The 20,048-nt window shown below is 44.5% G+C and overlaps 1 protein-coding gene across 1 annotated transcript in view; it reads left to right on the forward strand.

Moving 5' to 3' along the window:
* The window catches only part of LOC122939530 (highly reducing polyketide synthase PKS6-like), a 68,911-nt gene that overhangs the window by 11,114 nt on the left and 37,749 nt on the right, over positions 1–20,048 (forward strand). The window contains 1 exon segment of the mRNA XM_044295597.1: positions 14,866–15,019. Coding sequence (XP_044151532.1) covers positions 14,866–15,019 — 154 coding nt within the window.

Here is a 20,048-nt window from a genome sequence, read left to right on the forward strand (position 1 = left end):
TGTTACCTACGTCCATAATGTGCCTCCCTTTGCCTCTCCCTACGTCCATAAAGTGCCTCCATGCTGGTGGCGCTGCCTCTTCTTCCTTCTTCTTGCCCCACACAGAGCGTCCCGATGCAGCTGCGTCAAGATATAGGAACACTGTGGGCATGGTGATGGTGACACACACAGGGAGAGACAGACACACACATACAGGGACAGACACTTCTACGATGGTAAGATCGTCACAGCACCTGCTGTGTATGGGGTAGGCTCACCGCCACAGTCCGCTCTATCCATTGTCTCAGCACCGCATAGTGAGTGGGGCTGTCACATTATGTATATACATGTACAGTGGTGTATCTTGGTTTTGTGCTGCCCTAGGCGAGACTAAATTCGGGCACCCCCCTAATATAAATTTGACCCACCCCTTCCTGTCACGGCCAAACCCCTTCCTCTGTAAACCCCACCCCTTCCTCTTTAGGCTCCACCCTTTTCTGTTTTGCATAACAATATTAAGAAATGTATTGCGATAACGGTATATATTTTGCAATAAATACCAGTTTAAAGAAAAAAACACAAGGGGACGTTATACTGTATGGGGCAGCCTCAAGGAGACGTTATACTGTATGGGGCAGCCTCAACGAGACGTTATACTGTATGGGGGCAGCCTCAACGAGACGTTATACTGTATGGGGCAGCCTCAAGGAGATGTTATACTGTATGGGGGCAGCCTCAAGGAGACGTTATACTGTATGGGGCAGCCTCAAGGAGATGTTATACTGTATGGGGCAGCCTCAACGAGATGTTATACTGTATTGGGGCAGCCTCAACGAGATGTTATACTGTATGGGGCAGCCTCAACAAGACGTTATACTGTATGGGGGCAGCCTCAAGGAGATGATACACTATATGGGGGGCAGGGGCAGCCACAAGGAGACATTATACATACTGTATGGGGGGCAGACATAAGGAGACGTTATACTGTGTTATACTGTATGGGGGGCGGGGACGGGGGCAGCCACAAGGAGACACTAAACTGTATGGGGGCAGCCACAAGCAAATAGTGCACTCTGCACTGTGTCATAAATAAATATGGTATGTGTGTCAGACTGTCTATGGTGGCACTGGCCTCTCCTTGAGGCTGCCCCATACAGACTGTATGGGGCAGCCTCAAGGAGAGGCCAGGGCCACCATAGACAATCTGACACACATACCACATTTATTTATGACACAGTGCATAGTGCACTATTTGCTTGTGGCATCCCCCATACAGTTTAGTGTCTCCTTGTGACTGCCCCAAAAAATAAAGGAGGTATGTATGTCAGACTGTCTATGGTGGCCCTGGCCTCTCCTTGAGGCTGCCCCATACAGTCTGTATGGGGCAGCCTCAAGGAGAGGCCAGGGCCACCATAGACAGTCTGACATCATACCACCTTTATTTATGAGTCTCACTCTCACTGTGCACGTGCACTATTTGCTTTTTAACTCTCACGTCTCACTCACTCCTGTTTGTTCCTCTGCCTGGACCTGGTCCTGGACACTCCTCGCAGGGTAGGCCGGGAGTGAGGCAAAGTGGCCAACTCTGTTCTATGACGGACGGACAGTGTCGGTGTGTGAGGAGGGAGCCGGTCTGAACAGACTTTTCCCGGCTGGCTGTGGCTGCCGCTTGTGTTTTGACCCACTGCGCATGAGCAAAAAAGATGACTCGGCGCAGGCGCAGTAGGAGCCGGAATTTTATGCTACCTTCGGCTCCTACTGCGCTTGCGCCGAGCTGTCTTCTTCGCGCATACGCAGTGGGCCGGAATATTCTGCTACGTGGGAATACTCCGCGCCGGCGCCGACAAACCCCCAGCAGAGCCAATCAGGAGCCGAGGGAAGAGACGCACCTCCCACGTCACTACTAGAAGTGACGTGGGTAGCAAGGCCGGGTAGGTGAAAATTCCGGAAACACCTGGGGTCGGGAGGAGGAGGGAGGAGGAAGTAAGTCACTCCTTCACTATGTGGCACCGGCGATGCATAGTGAAGGATCGGATCGGCAAGCATCGGACAAAGCAAGGGGAAAAAAAATTGGCGTATTTGTGTACGTTAACTAACCTAGGCAAACAAGGCATTTTGCCACCCCATTGGCAAGTGCCGCCCCAGGCAAATGCCTTGTTTGCCTCGTGATAGATACGCCTCTGTACATGTATATGGATGAGGAAAAGAAATGCACAGCAAGCAGTAAAGCTAATTTTCCTAAAGGCTCAGTCAGCAGCATGTCCAGCCTCAATCAGCAGTGAGTGAGTCTATCATTACTGATAACTTCCGTGATAAGTTATCAGTAACTCACTGCTGACTGAGGCTGGACATGCTGCTAAGCCTTTAGGAATATTTGCTTTACTGCTTGCTGTGTATTTCTCATCCATATACATTACATTATATGTGGTAGCCTGAGGTTAGGTATACTGGGGGGTCAACACCATGCATTAGCCCTGCAGCCACCCCCTCATGTTACTGGGGTGTGGTGTCAGTCACACGTCACAGGACTCACATCTCACACTGACTGCTGCCCTGGGTGAAGAATAGGGAATGGGAAGTCACTGTGTGTCTGACCTATAATGTACTGCATGTAATACAATCTGGTAATGTCGATATTAAAGAAACTCTTACAAGTCAGCTCCATCTTAGGAACCACAACTGAAGAAACGATTCTTTGATCTGTCCATATAACAGGGACTGTAGATCAGAGTTTGTGATGTAAACCACATCACAGTATGCACGGGTGTACTGTACCAGGAGTCCTGGTTTCTTCAGCGCTCGGCTGTGTCTTCAGCTGCGCTCCCGCTGCTGATCAGCTCCGCCCCTGCTGTGATCACGTGCTTGTTCCTCCAGTCCTCTTCCGATCTGCTGGAGATCCTATGATATGGCAGCGCAGCAGCAGCATAAAAGTTAAAGTACTGTACGTCAAAATGTTTAAAGGGGCCGCGGAAACTAGTGGGCCCCCTAAGGAACAGTGGGCCCCGGCACTTGCCCGGGTATGCCGGGTGCTAACGCCGGCCCTGACCAGTAAGCCCATAACAGCACACTGGGTAAATGCAGTGGCGGCTGGGCCTGAGGTGGATAGCTGTTTGGCGCATGTCCTTCCACCACTGAGTATAGCAGGGCGCTTCAGTTTGCCTCCTGTTGCTTTCTCCTCCTACTCCACTTCCTCCTCCTCTACCGGCTCCTCATCCAGTCAGCGTAACACCATCACCACCAACTTCAGCACAGCCAGGGGTAAACGACAGCGGCAGTTTTAAAACTAATCTGTTTGGCGGCCTGGTAGTGTGCTATAATGGACGAAATCTTGTAGCAGCTCTGGGACTAGCCGGTTTGACGCACATCCCTTGCCTGGCGCATGTGCTGAATTTGGTGGTGCAGAGATTCCTTAAAAATTACCCCGATATGTCAGAGCTGCTGCATAAAGTGTAGGCCGTCTGTGTGCGCTTTCAGCGTTCTCACCCTGCTGCTGCTCGCCTGTCAGCGTTGCAGCGTAACTTCGGCCTTCCCGCTCACCGCCTCATATGCAATGTGCCCACAAGGTGAAACTCCACCTTGCACATGCTGGCCAGACTGTGCGAGCAGCAGCAGGCGATAATGGAGTTTCAGCTGCAGCACGCACGGGTGAGTCGCTCTGCGGAACAGCACCACTTCACCACCAATGATTGGGCCTCCATGCGAGACCTGTGTTCCTTGTTGCGCTGTTTTGAGTACTCCACCAACATGGCCAGTGCCAATAACGTCGTTCTCAGCGTTACTATCCCACTTCTATGCCTTCTTGAAAACACGCTCCTGGCGATGATGTAAGAGGATGTGGCACAGGAGGATGATGAGGAAGAGGGATCATTTCATAGGGTTTCCGGACAGTCATTCACAAGTGGCTCTGAGGGTGGGTTCCTACACCCACAAACGCCAGGTACACAATTGTCAAGCCAGGACAAAGTTCTGGAGGATGACAAGGTGGAGGATGAGGAGGAACCTTGTTCACAGCATGGTGGCACCCAGACCAGCTCATGGCCATCACTGGTGCGTGGCGGGGGGGATACAGAGGACACAGACAATACACCTCCCACAGAGGACAGCTTTTCGTTGCCTCTGGGCAGCCTGGCACACATGAGCAATTACATGCTGCAGTGTCTTCGCAATGACCGCTGAGTTGCCCACATTTTAACTTGTGCTGATTACTGGGTGGCCACGCTGCTGGATCCCCGTTACAAGGACAACATACCGTCCTTAATTCCCTCGCTGGGGGGTGATCGTAAGATGTGCGAGTACCAGCGCATGCTGGTAGACGCGCTGCTGGTGGCATTCCCACCTGACAGCGGGGGCACAGTGGAAGCACAAGGCGAAGGCAAAGGAGGAGGTCGCCAACGCAGCAGGGGCACCGCCAGCACCTCAGAAGGCAGGGTTAGCATGGCCAAAATGTGAAAAAGCTTTGTCAGCACTCCACAACAACCTGCACCACCAGCTGATATGGAACGTTTTAGCAGGAGACAGCATTTCACCAACATGGTGGAGCAGTATGTGTGCACACGCCTACACGTACTTAATGACGGGTCTGCCCCCTATAATTTCTGGGTCTCCAAATTGGGCACATGGCCTGAGCTTGCCCTTTGCGCCTGTGAGGTGCTGGCCTGCCCTGCAGCCAGTGTATTATCTGAACGTGTGTTTAGCACGGCAGGGGGCGTTATCACAGACAAGAGCAGCCGCCTGTCCACAGCCAATGAGGACAAGCTCACGTTCATTAAAATGAACCAGGCATGGATCCCACAGGACTTGTCGGCACCTTGTGCAGAATAGACATGTATACCGGCCTTAACCAGCCATTGTTATACTACAGCGCAATTGCTCATTCTTGTATTTTGGATATTTCACACTCTTTTGGAGTGTACCCTAATAAATAAAAAATTAAAATTAAAACCAAAAACTAGTGTTGGTTAGCTCGTCCTCCTCCACCACTGCTTCCACCTACACCACTACGTCCACCGCCTCCTCAAACTCCTACTCCATATGGACCTCCACCTCATAAATATATTTTTTTTTTTTATTTGTATGTATTGTATTTTATTTTATTTTATGTCATTTCACTACTTTGTCTATTACATTTTCGGGTGAGATTCACTAATTTTGTGCTGTGATATACTACTGCTATACCTAGTAGACAGGTAAAAAAATTCACTAATTTGTCTGTTACATTTTCAGGTGATATTCACAAATTTTTGGGTGTGATATACCACTGCTATACCTAGTAAACAGGTAAAAAAAAAATCACAAATTTATTTTACATTTTCCAGTGAAATTCACAAATTTTGGGGTGTGATGTACCACTACCATACCTAGTAGACAGGTTAAAAAAAAATCACTAATTTGTCTGTTACATTTTTTGGGTTAAATTCACAAATTTTTGGGTGTGATGTACCACTGCTATACCTAGTAGACAGGTTAAAAAAATTCACAAATTTGTCTGTTACATTTTCGGGTGAAATTCACAAAAAAATTTGGGTGTGATGTACCACTGCTATACCTAGTAGACGGGTAAAAAAAAATCACTATTTGTCTGTTACATTTTCAGGTGAAATTCAGAAATTTTTGGATGTAATATACCCCTCAGCTACCTAGTTGACAGCTTAAAAAATTTCACAAATTTTTCTTTTACATTTTCGGGTGACATTAAACAATGTTTTTTCTGTCATAGACCCCTGCTCTACCAAGTAGACAGGTTGATACATTTCAATAATTACATTCATGGGTTGACATTTTACCATTTTGGACGTGAATAAACCCCTGCTCTGCATAAGTGACAGGGAATAGAATTTCAGAAATTCTTCTTTAATTGATGCCCCCCACCTCCTTTCATTCAATGCTTAAACTTGAACAAGATGTCCCACATTTGCGCTTTAATAATTTTTCCCACATTTGCGCTTCAATAATTTGTCCCACATTTGTGCTTCAATAATTTCTCCCATATTTGCACTTCAATAATTTTTTCCATATTTCCACTCGATCCCCCATCTGCTTGATTACAGAGATTTTTTTTTTTTTACCTTTAACCACTTTGACATTTACCACTATCACCACATCATTGCCATTTTCTGAAAGCCATAATTTTTATTTTTTTATTGTCTTCTGTAGGGGCAAATTTTTTTGTAGGATGAGGTGACATTTTCATTGGCACCTTTTTTGGGTTCATACGACTTTTTGATCGCTCGATATTAAGCATTTTGTAAGGTGACGTGACAAAAAATGACTGTTCTTACAAAGTTTTTAATTATTTATTTTTAAAGCTTTCACCTGGCTTGGTAGATTATGTGATATTTTTTTTGAGAAGGCTGTTATGGATGTGGTGATACCTAATATGTCTTTTTTTTATTTTTTATTTTATATAGTAAAAGTTTTTTTTTTTTTAATCTTGTTTTTTGTTGCCATTTTCTGAAAGCCATATATTATATATATTTTTTTCAGGCAAATGTCTTATCTAGGGGCTCTTTTTTGTAGGATGAGAAGATATTTTGATTGGAAATTGGGGTACTTTTTGATCGCTTGGTACTATGCTTTTTGTGAGGCAAGGTGATCAAAAAATTGCATCGTTTTTATTAACTTTTTTTACGGCATTCACTTGACAGAAAAGATCATGTGATATTTTTATAAAGCCAGTCATTACAGACGGCTAATATGTATATTTTTCTTTTTTTTTCCTATTTTATACAATTTTATATGACTTAATTGAAACTTAAATTTTTTACTATGTACACTTTATTTTCTTACTTCAACTTTTGGGGGTCTGATTTCCTCTACAATTCATTACAATACATCAGCAACAGCTGTGCCCCTGCCACTGATCAAGCGGGCGTGCTGGATAGCTAGTCACATCCCGCTGCTTGTTGGGAAGGGGCTAAACTCAATATTCATTGAAATTCATAGAAATGTTTTAACATTTTTGGCTGTTTTGCTTTTTTGTTTCAGTAGTACTATGCCATTGGAAATTAAATACTTACTGTACATATTACTGTCCTTCTGTAGCAGTCAACAAAAATGCTAAAACCTCCTATGTAGATAGGTTATTCATTATCATTTTACTGCTGATGTCAGAAAATGTTATGTGAAGGGTAATCCTCATCATAATAGTACGTATAAAATTGGGATAACTACATGACAGCTCTATTGTTGTCTTGACAGTCGTAGATAAAAAATAAAAAAAAGAAGACCATTATCCTTATCAGTGTAATGTGTGATGATCTAACTGAGTCACTAAGTTGTGGAGCAGTGGCGTCGCCAGGGGGGGGCCAGAGGGGGCCACGGCCCCCCCAACATCATGCTGGGCCCCCCCATGTGCCCCCCCAACTAAAATGCGCCCCCCCCCCCGTCCCTGCTGCCAGCAGCATTCACTTGACTGATCCGAGTTCAGCTCAGCTCAGTCACAGTCTCTCTCTCACCTCACGCTGCTGGCAGCAGGACGCAGGGAGCCGAAGCCTGAGGGAGGGACGGGGAGGGGCGTAATATGATCTCAGAGTGGAGGCTGCTCCTGCCAGCCCCACCCCTCCCCGCCCACCAACCAATCACCGACCAGAGCTGAGGGGGCAAGGCAAGCACACAGACGACTCGATTCAGAGAGCTGCCAGAGTCACACAAGTAAGTGCAGGGAGTCTAAGAATAGAAAGGAATCGAATGAGTCACAAGTTAAAAGAATCTAAAGATCCGACTTAGTTTGTGACTCATTCGATTCATTGAGTTAAAAGAGCAGTGAGTCAAGCTGTAGAACAGGTAAGGCTCCTTTCACACTAGCGTTCGCTGGTCCGCTCGTGAGCTCCGTTTGAAGGAGCTCACGAGCGGACCCGAACGCAGCCGTCCAGCCCTGATGCAGTCTGAATGGAGCGGATCCGCTCAGACTGCATCAGTCTGGCGGCGTTCAGCCTCCGCTCCGCTCGCCTCCGCACGGACAGGCGGACAGCTGAACGCTGCTTGCAGCGTTCGGGTGTCCGCCTGGCCGTGCGGAGGCATGCGGATCCGTCCAGACTTACAATGTAAGTCAATGGGGACGGATCCGTTTGAAGATGCCACAATATGGCTCAATCTTCAAGCGGATCCGTCCCCCATTGACTTTACATTGAAAGTCTGGACGGATCCGTCCCAGGCTATTTTCACACTTAGCTTTTTTTAGCTAATATAATGCAGACGGATCCGTTCTGAACGGAGCCTCCGTCTGCATTATTACGATCGGATCCGTTCAGAACGGATCCGATCGAACGCTAGTGTGAAAGTAGCCTAAGGCTACTTTCACACTTGCGCTTGATCGGATCCGTTCTGAACGGATCCGATCATATTAATGCAGACGGAGGCTCCGTTCAGTACGGATCCGTCTGCATTAATAACTTAGAAAAAATTCTAAGTGTGAAAGCAGCCTGAGCGGATCCGTTCAGACTTTCAATGTAAAGTCAATGGGGGACGGATCCGCTTGAAGATTGAGCCATATGGTGACCTCTTCAAGCGGATCCGTTCCCATTGACTTACATTGTAAGTCTGAACGGATCCGCTCGCCTCCGCACGGCCAGGCGGACAGCTGAGCGCTGCAAGCAGCGTTCAGCTGTCCGCCTGTCCGTGCGGAGGCGAGCGGAGCGGAGGCTGAACGCCGCCAGACTGATGCAGTCTGAGCGGATCCGCTCCATTCAGACTGCATCAGGGCTGGACGGAGGCGTTCGGGTCCGCTCGTGAGCCCCTTCAAACGGAGCTCACGAGCGGACCGACGAACGCTAGTGTGAAAGTAGCCTTACACTGAGGCTGAGGCTGCTTTTGTTGCAGCAGTGATAAGATTAAGGGACAGGAGAAGTGACAGATGACACAAGAGTTTAGATTACAGGTTGAATTAAATTAACCCTTTAGAATCAAATTGGCTTCTCAGGAGATATATATGTTAAAGGCATCTCATTCAGTAGCTATATAACTAAGGGCTCTTTCACACTTGCGCTGTCCGGATCCGGCGTGTACTCCACTTGCCGGAGGTACACGCCGGATCCGGAAAAACGCAAGTGTGCTGAAAGCATTTGAAGACGGATCCGTCTTCAAAATGCTTTCAGTGTTACTATGGCAGCCAGGACGCTATTAAAGTCCCGGTTGCCATAGTAGTAGTGAGGAGCGGGGGAGCGGTATACTTACAGTCCGTGCGGCTCCCGGGGCGCTCCAGAATGACGTCAGAGCGCCCCATGCGCATGGATGATGTGTACATGCGATCACGTCATCCATGCGCCTGGGGCGCCCTGACGTCACTCTGGAGCGCCCCGGGAGCCGCACGGACGGTAAGTATGCCGCTCCCCGCTGCACTTTACCATGGCTGCCAGGACTTTAGCGTCCCGGCATCCATGGTAACCATTCAGAAAAAGCTAAACGTCGTATCCGGCAATGCGCCGAAACGACGTTTAGCTTAAGGCCGGATCCGGATCAATGCCTTTCAATGGGCATTAATTCCGGATCCGGCCTTGCAGCAAGTCTTCAGGATTTTTGGCCGGAGCAAAAAGTACTGCATTCTGCGGTATTTTCTCCAGCCAAAAAACGTTCCGTTCCGGAACGGAAGACCTCCTGATGCATCCTGAATGGATTTCTCTCCATTCAGAATGCATGGGTATAATCCTGATCAGGATTCTTCCGGCATAGAGCCCCGACGACGGAACTCTATGCCGGATCCGGACAACGCAAGTGTGAAAGGGGCCTAAGGGTGGGTTCACATCACCTTTATGGATTGTACTGTCAGTGTCAGACTGTTGTCACTGTGGGTAACAATGCACAACAGACAACAATTCACATTGCACACCACAGTGACAGCTTCTGACTCCTGTCTGACTCCTGACTCCTCCTGTCCGGCGTCAGCCTCAGCTTCCCTTTACTATAATAAATCACTCTTCCTGACTCACTCAATACTAGTAATCAGAGTTCAGAGAGAGCTGAAGAAGACGAGCCGACTGCACTGAGTCAGCAGCGCAGCAAGTAGTGAGTGAATCGAATGTATCAAGCATCTGCGCATGCGCACCGGCACCTAGAGTCTTCGGTTCACTTGCGAGTCAGCTCAGCAGTCTGACTCACCAAGTGAACCGAATATCCGATTCATGAATTGGTTCATTTGAATGAGCTGATTCAAATGAACCGATTCACCTAAAAGATCCGAACTTCCCATCACTAATGCGGCGGTGCAGGGGAGGGAGAGGCGTGTCCCTTCCCCTTGCTCTGATAGGCTGCAGGCACTAGACCGGCAGCCTATCAGAGGCCGGCGCAGGCGCGCGATGACGTCATCGCGCCGCCTGAGCCATACAGCGTGGGACACAGGCCAGAAGAGGCCTGCATCGCATCGCTGACACTGAGGTAAGTATAATTTTTTTTTTTTTTACAATAGTGATACTTGGGGGGGGGGGGGGGACTTACCTAATAATGGCACATGATGGGGGGGCTTACTTAATAATGGCACATTGGGGGGGACTTACTTAATGATGGCACATTGGGGGGGACTTACTTAATAATGGCACATGAAGGGGGGGGTACTTACTTAATAATGGCACATGATGGGGGGGCCTTAATACTGGCACATGATGGGGGGGCTTAATACTGGCACATGATGGGGGGGACCTAATACTGGCACATGATGGGGGGACCTAATACTGGCACATGATGGGGGGCTTATTACTGGCACATGATGGGGGGGCTTATTACTGGCACGTAATGTGGGTCTTATTACTGGCACGTGGAGTCATCTACGGGGGCACTAAGAAGGGGTAATTTATACTTGCAAAATTATGGGGGACATTGAGGGCATCTACTGGGGCATTTTATACTGGTACATTATGGGGGCACTAGGAGGAAGGGGGAGAGGAGCACTATGGGGCATTTACTGGGGGCACTATATAGGGGTATTTTATACTGGCACATTATGGGGGACATTAGCTCAACTGGGGGCATAAGGGGGTATTTTTTGCATTGTCACATTATAAGGAGAATTATTACTACCGGGGGGCATTATGGTGGGCTTTATTACTCCCACATGGTATGACCCCTAGTAGCAGCACCAGCCTCTCCCTGCTCTGCTATTCCTCTGCCTCTTCTCCAAATCCTTATTATGAAATCTTTCTCATTAGGATAAAACACATCAGCTCCGCCGAGCCCCCGGCCAAAGTGTGGAAGTGGCGTCCGAGACCCCCAAGGGCCAAGCCAAGTAACTGTAAGTCTTCATGTCAAATATGTTTGTTATACACATATAGCCTACACTGTGCCCCACAATATACAGTATACCGCCACGCTGTGCCCCACAATATATAGTATACCGGTACACTGTGGAGTCTGTTCTATAAGCACCCTTGTTCTGTGGCGGTGGACAGAAAATAATCTGGAAGTGCCCCTCCCGAGACCAGGCTCTGGATCCGCCACTGGTCTGGACCGCTCCCAGGAGTGTACATTTCTTCTAAACCAGGCATGTCCAAACTGCGGCCCTCCAGCTGTTGCAAAACTACAACTCCCAGCATGCCTGGATAGCTTACAGCTATTAGGGCATGCTGGGAGTTGTAGTTTTGCAACAGCTGGAGGGCCGCAGTTTGGACATGCCTGTTCTAAACTGTAATCCGTATCCTCTGACCTGCAGAAATCAGCACTCGCTCGATAAGAACTAACAGGCAGTACCTGTAGGCTGTAGCCTGGCCCTGTTTCCGAAGCTAGCCGAGTGGTGTAAGGTTAAGGTACTAGTAGAGATGAGCGGCCGCTTAATCCTGATTTAAAGTTAAAGTTACTGCAGGATATGGATTACGGTTTAGAAATGTCAAATGTACACTCCTGTGAGTGGCGGGGAGGGGGATCTGTGGATGACACTGTTATAGGGAGGGGGATCTGTGGATGACACTGTTATGGAGGGGGAAATGGGGATGACACTGTCATGGGGTGGATCTGTGGATGACACATATAGCATAAGATGCTATACATTACACGGTATGTGGCATCCACAGATCCCCCCCATAGCAGTGTCATCCACAGACAGCTGGACTTTTCTTCCCTGTTGCGGTTTTAGGTATTGGGTAAAGTATCGCAGCATTTCTAAGTGTACTTGTGTAAATGTATCGTTGTTATAGCTGCCCCCCCTACTTTTGTCCTGGCCCCCAGTGTGCCCCCCCAAAATTTGAAAGCTAGAGACGCCACTGTTGTGGAGTGACTTTAAAACAGTATGTAATAATACAATTATGGGAGTTTACTGTTAAGAACATGCTGCCAGCATTAAAATGAGGTTTACAAGACACCTCAAACTCTTGCATATTTTGAACCAAGTTTGTTCATAAACCGAGGTGTAACTAGAAATGAATGGGTCTCACAGTAAATTTTGGAACGACCCCCACCCCCCAGCAACTTATTCGCAACCTACACTCCTGTGGCTAGCCAAGATCTCTCTCTCAGACCAGGCCCAGCAGCCGTCTGTTTCCTACACGTATATACTGTATGTTATGTCACTGTATATATTGTCACTGTATATAATGTCATTGTATAATACTGTTGAGGGGGCCCTGACAATAACATATTTTAGTCCTCCTCTTGGGTGGGCTCCTTCTGAGTTCAGGCCATGTAGCAGCTTCCTCCGCATCCACTACAGCTATGCCCCTGTTCTTAAACCTCTACATTTCAGCAGCCATCATATTTTATTGTTTTGTTTTTATTTTTGTATTGTTCCCATTTCACACCAAATGTCCTGTTCATCTAATCTATATAGGATTTGTGTAAATAATTTGGGCATAATAATACTTTTTATGGACAGCTTTTTCTTACATTTTAAAATCATTCTAATTATTTGTAACTTTATTTATCCTCATAATGTATTATCATACTCTTGCAAATACATTATGCTCTGTAACTTAAAGGTACAGGCTGCAGTTAGAGCAACACTAGAGTGCACTAACATCAGGATTCCTGAAAAGACAACCCTGGGGTCTTTTTCCCAGGGCTGACTGTACTGAATAGAAGGAACCTGCCTGTAGAACCAGAGGTGTTAGTTACAGTTCGTTTTAAGAACATGAGAAGTCACTGATGCTCTCACAGCCATTTTCTAGAGCAGCTCCAAAGAGGCAGAGGAAGACATCAAAAGACACCAGGAATGAAAGAATATACAATAAAGCTTTGAATGATTGAAAGTTGCAAGAATGCTGGGTTTCCTGACATTTTATAATAAAGGCGACTTTTATGTTTTGTCATATTGGTTTATCTTGTTAATGTGGGGTACTACTGATTTATTTTAAGATAAAATTACTTCAGAGAACTTTACATTGCCGAGTACAAGGGGTAACAATGTTTAGAACCTTTGACTTTCAGGCTCCATACAGTATCTCACCATCCACTACAGCTTCGAACATAAGACTACCAGCATTTTATAGACAATCATCTTGGCTATCTCATACATAAATTGGACCTGCAAATATTTAGCATATTATTAGTTATGCAGATTCTTGTCATGTAACTGCATTGCTACTGTTTTGCTCCTAAAATGCAAAATTTTTTTTTTTTTGTATTTTGGTAGTATTTTGTAAATCCACCTTTGGCTTTCAACACTACCTGAATCCTTCTGGGCATGCCCTCAATCTAATTCAAGCATATTCCCAGGTCTCTTCTACACATTCCCAACTTTGGTGCATACTGGTCAACTCACTTGGGTACCAATACAGCTTTTTCTTCGATAGGGTTGAGGTCTGGGAACTGTGGGGGCCAATCCAGCACCTCTACTTCATTGTAATTGAACCATTTATTCACCAATCTTGATGTATACTTTGGGTCGTTGTCCTGCTGGAACACTATGTCGTCCTTTTCATACCCATAGTACTAGAGTGTACAAAGTAACTCACAAATAGCTCAGCATTGAGACCACCATCAAGCCTGGTCAAGTATCCAACACCTTGGCTGTGAAAAAAAACCATATCATCAGGCTTCCTCCACCGAACTTTACAGTTTCTTCCATTTCTCAATCTGTTAGCCCTCTTTTCCCTTGTTTCTTCCAGACGCATTTGCACCAATCAGAGCCCTGTCTAATGATTTTCATCTTTTCATCTTATCGTTCTGCATAACACATTTCCAATCTGCTACTGTCCACTGTACTGTTTTGCAAACTGGAGCCGATGCTTCTTATGACGATAGTAAAGTTAAGGCTTCTTCACCCTTTTTTGGGCAACCATTCCAGACTTGTGTAATGCGTGTCTCTTGCAAGGGTGTCTGTGATCTCACCATTACGAGCATATGAGCCACCTTCACCGCTGTGTCTGTCACACCAGAACTGATAGACCTTGTGATGGGCTGACTTCTTGACTCTGATATTTTGCCTGGGCGCCCACCTCTTGGCTTTGGAATGAATGGACAGGCTTAATTTCATATTCAGCCAACTGTCATGGCACTCACATGATGCAATTTGGCAATTTTCTTAGCCCAGATACTGCTATCGATGAGCTGGATAATTCTTAATGACTGCTCATGGATTCCAACCAGTCTCCTTTTGCTTGGGAATCAACCTAATAACACACTGAGCTATTAGGGGAATGTGAGAACAGGTTGTAATTTGTAGCATACAAGAAGAAAAAGATTGTTCCACCACCAGGAGCAAAACAGTAACAATGCAGTTACAAGACAAGATTCTGCATAACTAATCATATGCTAAATAGTTGTAAGTCCAATTTATGTATGAGATAGCCAAGATAATTGTCTATAAAAATGATGGTTCGAAGCTGTAGTGGATGGTGAGATATGGAGCCTGAAAGTCAAAATATCAAAACATTGCTACCCTTTTGCTCGTCAGTGTAACTATAAATATAGGAATGGTATGAGTTCTAGATTATTTTTGTGTAATATGCATACGAAATGATCATTCAATAGGTGAAGGCATAGAAAATTTCTGGAAAGTTATTTTTGACGGAAGAAATTGTACAACGGAAATACCAGAAGAAAGATTTGACCTGAAAAAATGGTACGATTCTGATCATACCAAACCAGGCAAAATGTACACCAGTCGGGCCGCATTTGTAGATGGGTAAGTAACTATGTTTCTTTCTGTTATATAAGGAAAATAATCATTAAAACAGTACCTATAAAATTATTAGACTTCCACACATCGATTTTATGCCTGTTTGTGAGCAAGTGTAGATTTGCCTCAAAATGTGCGCCATTTCCTCGATGTAGCCTTGTTTTCTTTGATGACCACAATTGCTATTCTCACAAATTTTACTCCCAAAATGTTGAATGTTTTCTGTACACATGGTGTACACTGCTTAATAATTGTAAGCAAGTGGATTTCACTTATCAAAACCATCTATCAAAAGAAAAAAAAATGCTGCACATAGCAACCAATCCAAGCTTAGCTGTCATTTTTAAAACTGCTCTAGAAACGTGAAAACTGCACTATGATTACTTGATAGACAACAAGGATTGTTTTGAGGTTTAATGAATTTGTAAAAAAAAATAAAAAATTTAATATACAATGCATTTGGAAAGTCTTCAGACCCTTTTGACATTTTATGTTGCAGCCTTGTGCTAAAATAAAATAAAAATAGAATAATCAAGTTTTTCTCAACTGCACTCAATACCTCATAATGACAATGTGAAAGCAGAATGTTAGAAGTCTTTGCCAATATATTACAAAGGAGAAACTAAAATCTTGCATTGACATAAGTATTCAGACCCTTTACTCAGTACTTAGTTGAAACATCTTTGGCAGCGATTGCCACCTCCAGTCTTCTTAGGTATGATGCCACAAGATTTGTTGGTTTGTGGATTTTCTGCCATTCTTCTATGCAGCTCCTCTCAAGCTTTGTCAAGTTGGATGGGAACCGTTGGCGGACGGCCATTTTTAGGTTTCTTCCTTTTCTCTATAGTTGTTTTTGGGTTCAAGTGAGGGCCCTGGCTGAGCCACTGCAGAACATTTATAGAGTTGTCTGTAAGCAAACAAAAGAAAATCCTGTTTCTAGGAGAGTCAATTTGAGCTGAATCAGCAGTAAAGGATAATCCAAAGACAAGAGCAGGTCAAAACCAGAAAGCAATAGTAATGCCAAATTATAGAGCCTAGACAAACAAAATACCAGGCACTGATGATTGGGAACAGCTGATTTAAATACCCTGACTTGCTCTATGATTGGACACAGAGAATGAACTATGATTGACTCTGCACAGCAATTCAAGAAAAGCTCCTATTTATTATATGCCATTTTTAGAATGCTTGCACAAACGCTTCATATCCACTGTGGTGGCATTGCAGGGGAATGGCTATGCTGGGTTCTCTCATAGATTATAGTCAATCTCTGGGTTTCTACTGTAGCAGAGGAACACCCTGTGATCAGTTCATTCCCAGTAACCAAAGTGGGCATCACCTTAAGGCCTCCTGCACACGACCGTTGTGTGCATCCGCGTCCGTTCTGTCATTTTTCACAGTTTAGCGGAGGTCCAATTCATTTCTATGGAGCTGTGAAAAAAAACTGATAGTTCTCAGTTTTTTCTCCGCGTTGGTGATCCGTGATTCCAGTCCATCAAAAAAATATAACCTGTCCTATTCTTGTCAGTGGAAAACGGAGAACGGACCCATTCAAGTCAAAGGGTTCGTCAAAAAAAACGGATGCACAACTGGTATGTCATCGTGTCCGCGTCCGTGTCCGTTTTTTCTACAAAACCTTGGTGCAATAAAATTACACTTTTCATTAACCTTCCTTTTTTTTCCCCTGTCAGACAAAAAAAGAAGGAAGTCACAAGGAAACACAATTGAAGCAAAATCGGACACGGACCACTGAAGCCAAATCACTGACAGTGAAAAAACACTGTTGTGTGCATGAGGCCTTAGGGTGTTGTAATGCCTAGATTATTGTGCCAGTTTTTGATTCAATTTCATTGAGCCAATGTTAGAAGTGGATCCAGCAGGAAGAAGTATAAGTATATCCTTTAAATTTCTCATTCCCTTCCAACCTACTTATGAACATGGCTCAAAATTGCCGAAAAATGCTGTCTAAAACATCACGCTTAGTATGGTGTTGTGTAGTGAATTCACTCCCAAGAAGAAAGCTCTAGTACTTGGACAGTTGGCAAAACTATAGAAAAGGGCACATAGGATTATGATATTTACTATTTTCAAAGACTCTGCTCAGATCTACAATGCAAGCATTAAAATGTAGTCATCTAGGTGGGTGGATGGTCATCTTAAACCCTTAACACACATATTGTACATGTATGGCATTAGCTGCAGGGGATGTATGGGGCAGACTAAGGAGCTGAGCCTGCACCATATACATCAGGAGCCTGCTGTATAATACAGCAGACACCTGGCTGCATCGACCAGGATCAGAGATAACTCTGAACCTGGTAGTTTAATTTTTCAGAAGCTGCGGTTAATAGAGACTGCACTTCTGAGCAGTTCGACAAAAGGTTTGGCCTCCAATCAGAGCCCATGCACCAAAATTGCTGGGTTTTAATCAGTTATTATGAAAGCCTTGGGCATTGCCAAGACTCCCAGGAATATCATGATAAGCTACCTGCAAAGCTGTACCAGTTGGAGGCCATCACATAAGTCCTATAAAAATCCCATAGAAGAGCAAATGAACAAGTCCCCTAAGTGGACTACAAAATATAGTAAAAAAGTTTTTGAAATAATAAAAAACACTAAAATATTAAAACTTCAACTCCCTATTTCCCAACTTTAGTAACATAGTTTATAAGGCTGAAAAAAGACATCTGTCCATCCAGTTTGGCCTGTTATCCCAGAAGAAGGCAAAAAAAAAACTGTGAGGTAGAAGCCAATTTTCCCCACTTAAGGGAAAAAAAATTCCTTACCGACTTCAATCAGGCAATCAGAATAACTCCCTGGATCAACGGCACATATCTAGTAGCTATAGCCTGTAATATTATCAGAAATACAGCCAGGCCCCTCTTGAACTCTTTTAGTGAACTCACCATCAACACCTCCTCAGGCAGAGAGTTCCATAGTCTCACTGCTCTTACAGTAAAGAATCCTCTTCTATGTTTGTGTACAAACCTTCTTTCTTCCAGACGCAGAGGATGTCATCTTGTCACAGTCACAGTCCTGGGGATAAATAGATGATGGGAGAGATCTCTGTACTGACCCCTGATATATGTATACATAGTTTTTAGATCTCCCCTCCCTCATCTTTTTTTCTATAGTGAATAACCCTAATTTTGATAATCTTTAAGGGTACTGTAGTCCCCCCATTCCAGTTATTAGTTGCCCTCCTCTGAACCGTCTCCAGCTCTGCTATGTCTGACTTGTTCACAGGAGCCCAGAACTGTACACAGTACTCCATGTGTGGTCTGACTAGTGATTTGTAAAGTGGTAGGACTATGTTCTCATCACTGGCATCTATGCCCTTTTTGATGCAACCCATTATCTTATTGGCCTTGGCAGCAGCTGCCTGACACTGGTTTTTACAGCTTAGTTTGCTGTTCACTAAAATTCGTAGGTCCTTTTCCATGTCAGTGTTACCCAGTGTTTTACCATTTAGTATGTATGGGTGACTTGCATTGTTCTTTATCATGTGCATAACCTTACATTTGTCGGCGGTAAACCTCATCTGCCACTTATCTGCCCAAGCCTCCAATATATCCATATCCTTCTATAGCAGTATACTGTCTTCTTCCGTATTAATTACTTTACACAGTTTAAGGTCATCTGCAAAAATTTATATTTTACTGTGCAAGCCTTCTACAAGATCATTAATAAATATATTGAAGAGAATAGGGTCCAATACTGACCCCTGAGGTACTCCACTAGTGACAGTGACCCAATCTGAGTGTGTACCATTTAATGACATGACCGATCCCTCATGAAGCCATGCTGATATGGCGTTATTTGCTTATTTTCATTGAGGTACTCCAAGATAGCATCTCTTAGAAAACCTTCAAACAGTTTACCCACGTTAAACTTACCGGCCTATAGTTTCCGGGCTCTGTTTTTGGACCCTTTTTGAATATTGACACCACATTTGCTATGCGCCAATCCTGTGGAACATTCCCTGTCAGTATAGATCCTTAAGTATCAGAAATAAGGGTCTGGCTATGACATTACTTAATTTTCTTAGGATACAGGGGTGTATGCCATCTGGTCCTGGCGATTTGTCTATTTTAATCTTTTTAAGACGCCATTGAACTTCTTCCTGCCTGGGTCAGACGAGGCACTTTAAATGGGGAATTTACTTTTACATTCTGCATTTCATCTGACAGTTTATTTTCCTCAGTGAATACAGTGTAGAAAAAAATATTTAATAGCTTTGCTTTCTCCTCATCGCTCTCTGCAACTCCCCCCTCATTACTCTGTAGAGGGCCGACACCTTCAGAGTTATACTTTTTACCATTTATATAATTGAAGAACATTTTAGGGTTAGTTTTGCGCTCTTTGGCAATTAATCTCTCGGTCTCTAGTTTGTCTGCTTTTATTTGTTTTTTACATATTCTATTTTTTCCTTATAGTTTTTCAGTGCTTCCTCGCCATTCTCCTGTTTTAGTGATTTAAATGCTTTTTTTTGTCATTTATTGCTTTCTTTACAGTTCTATTTATCCACATAGTTTTTTTCTTGTTCCTTAAGCTTTTATTCCCAGAAGGTATGTAACACTCACAATTAGATTTTAGGATGCTTTTAAAAATATCCTATTTTGTGGCTGTATTTTTATTTTTGAGGACTTTGTCCCAGTTAGTTAGGCCTATGGCCTCTCTTAGTTGGCTAAATTTAGATTTTTTGAAGTTTGGTATTTTTATTCCTCCCTGAAGAAACAGTCTTTTGAATGACAATTGGAAGGTTAATACTTTATGATCACTATTTCCCAGGTGTCGCCCCAACCTGCACATCTGTTGTTCTGTCAGGTCTATTGGTTAATACTAAGTCCAGTATAGCTGTCCCTCTAGTCGTGTCCTGAACCAGTGGGGAAAGGTAATTGCCTTTGGTAATTGCCAAGAACCTGTTTCCTTTATGAGATATACAGGTTTCAGTTTCCCAGTCTATATCTGGGTAGTTGAAGTACCCCATAATAACTACCTCACTATGATCTGCCACCTCGTCTATCTTGTTTAG

The sequence above is a fragment of the Bufo gargarizans genome, chromosome 5 (assembly GCF_014858855.1).
Source record: "Bufo gargarizans isolate SCDJY-AF-19 chromosome 5, ASM1485885v1, whole genome shotgun sequence".
In the NCBI taxonomy this organism is placed as follows: Eukaryota; Metazoa; Chordata; class Amphibia; order Anura; family Bufonidae; genus Bufo; species Bufo gargarizans.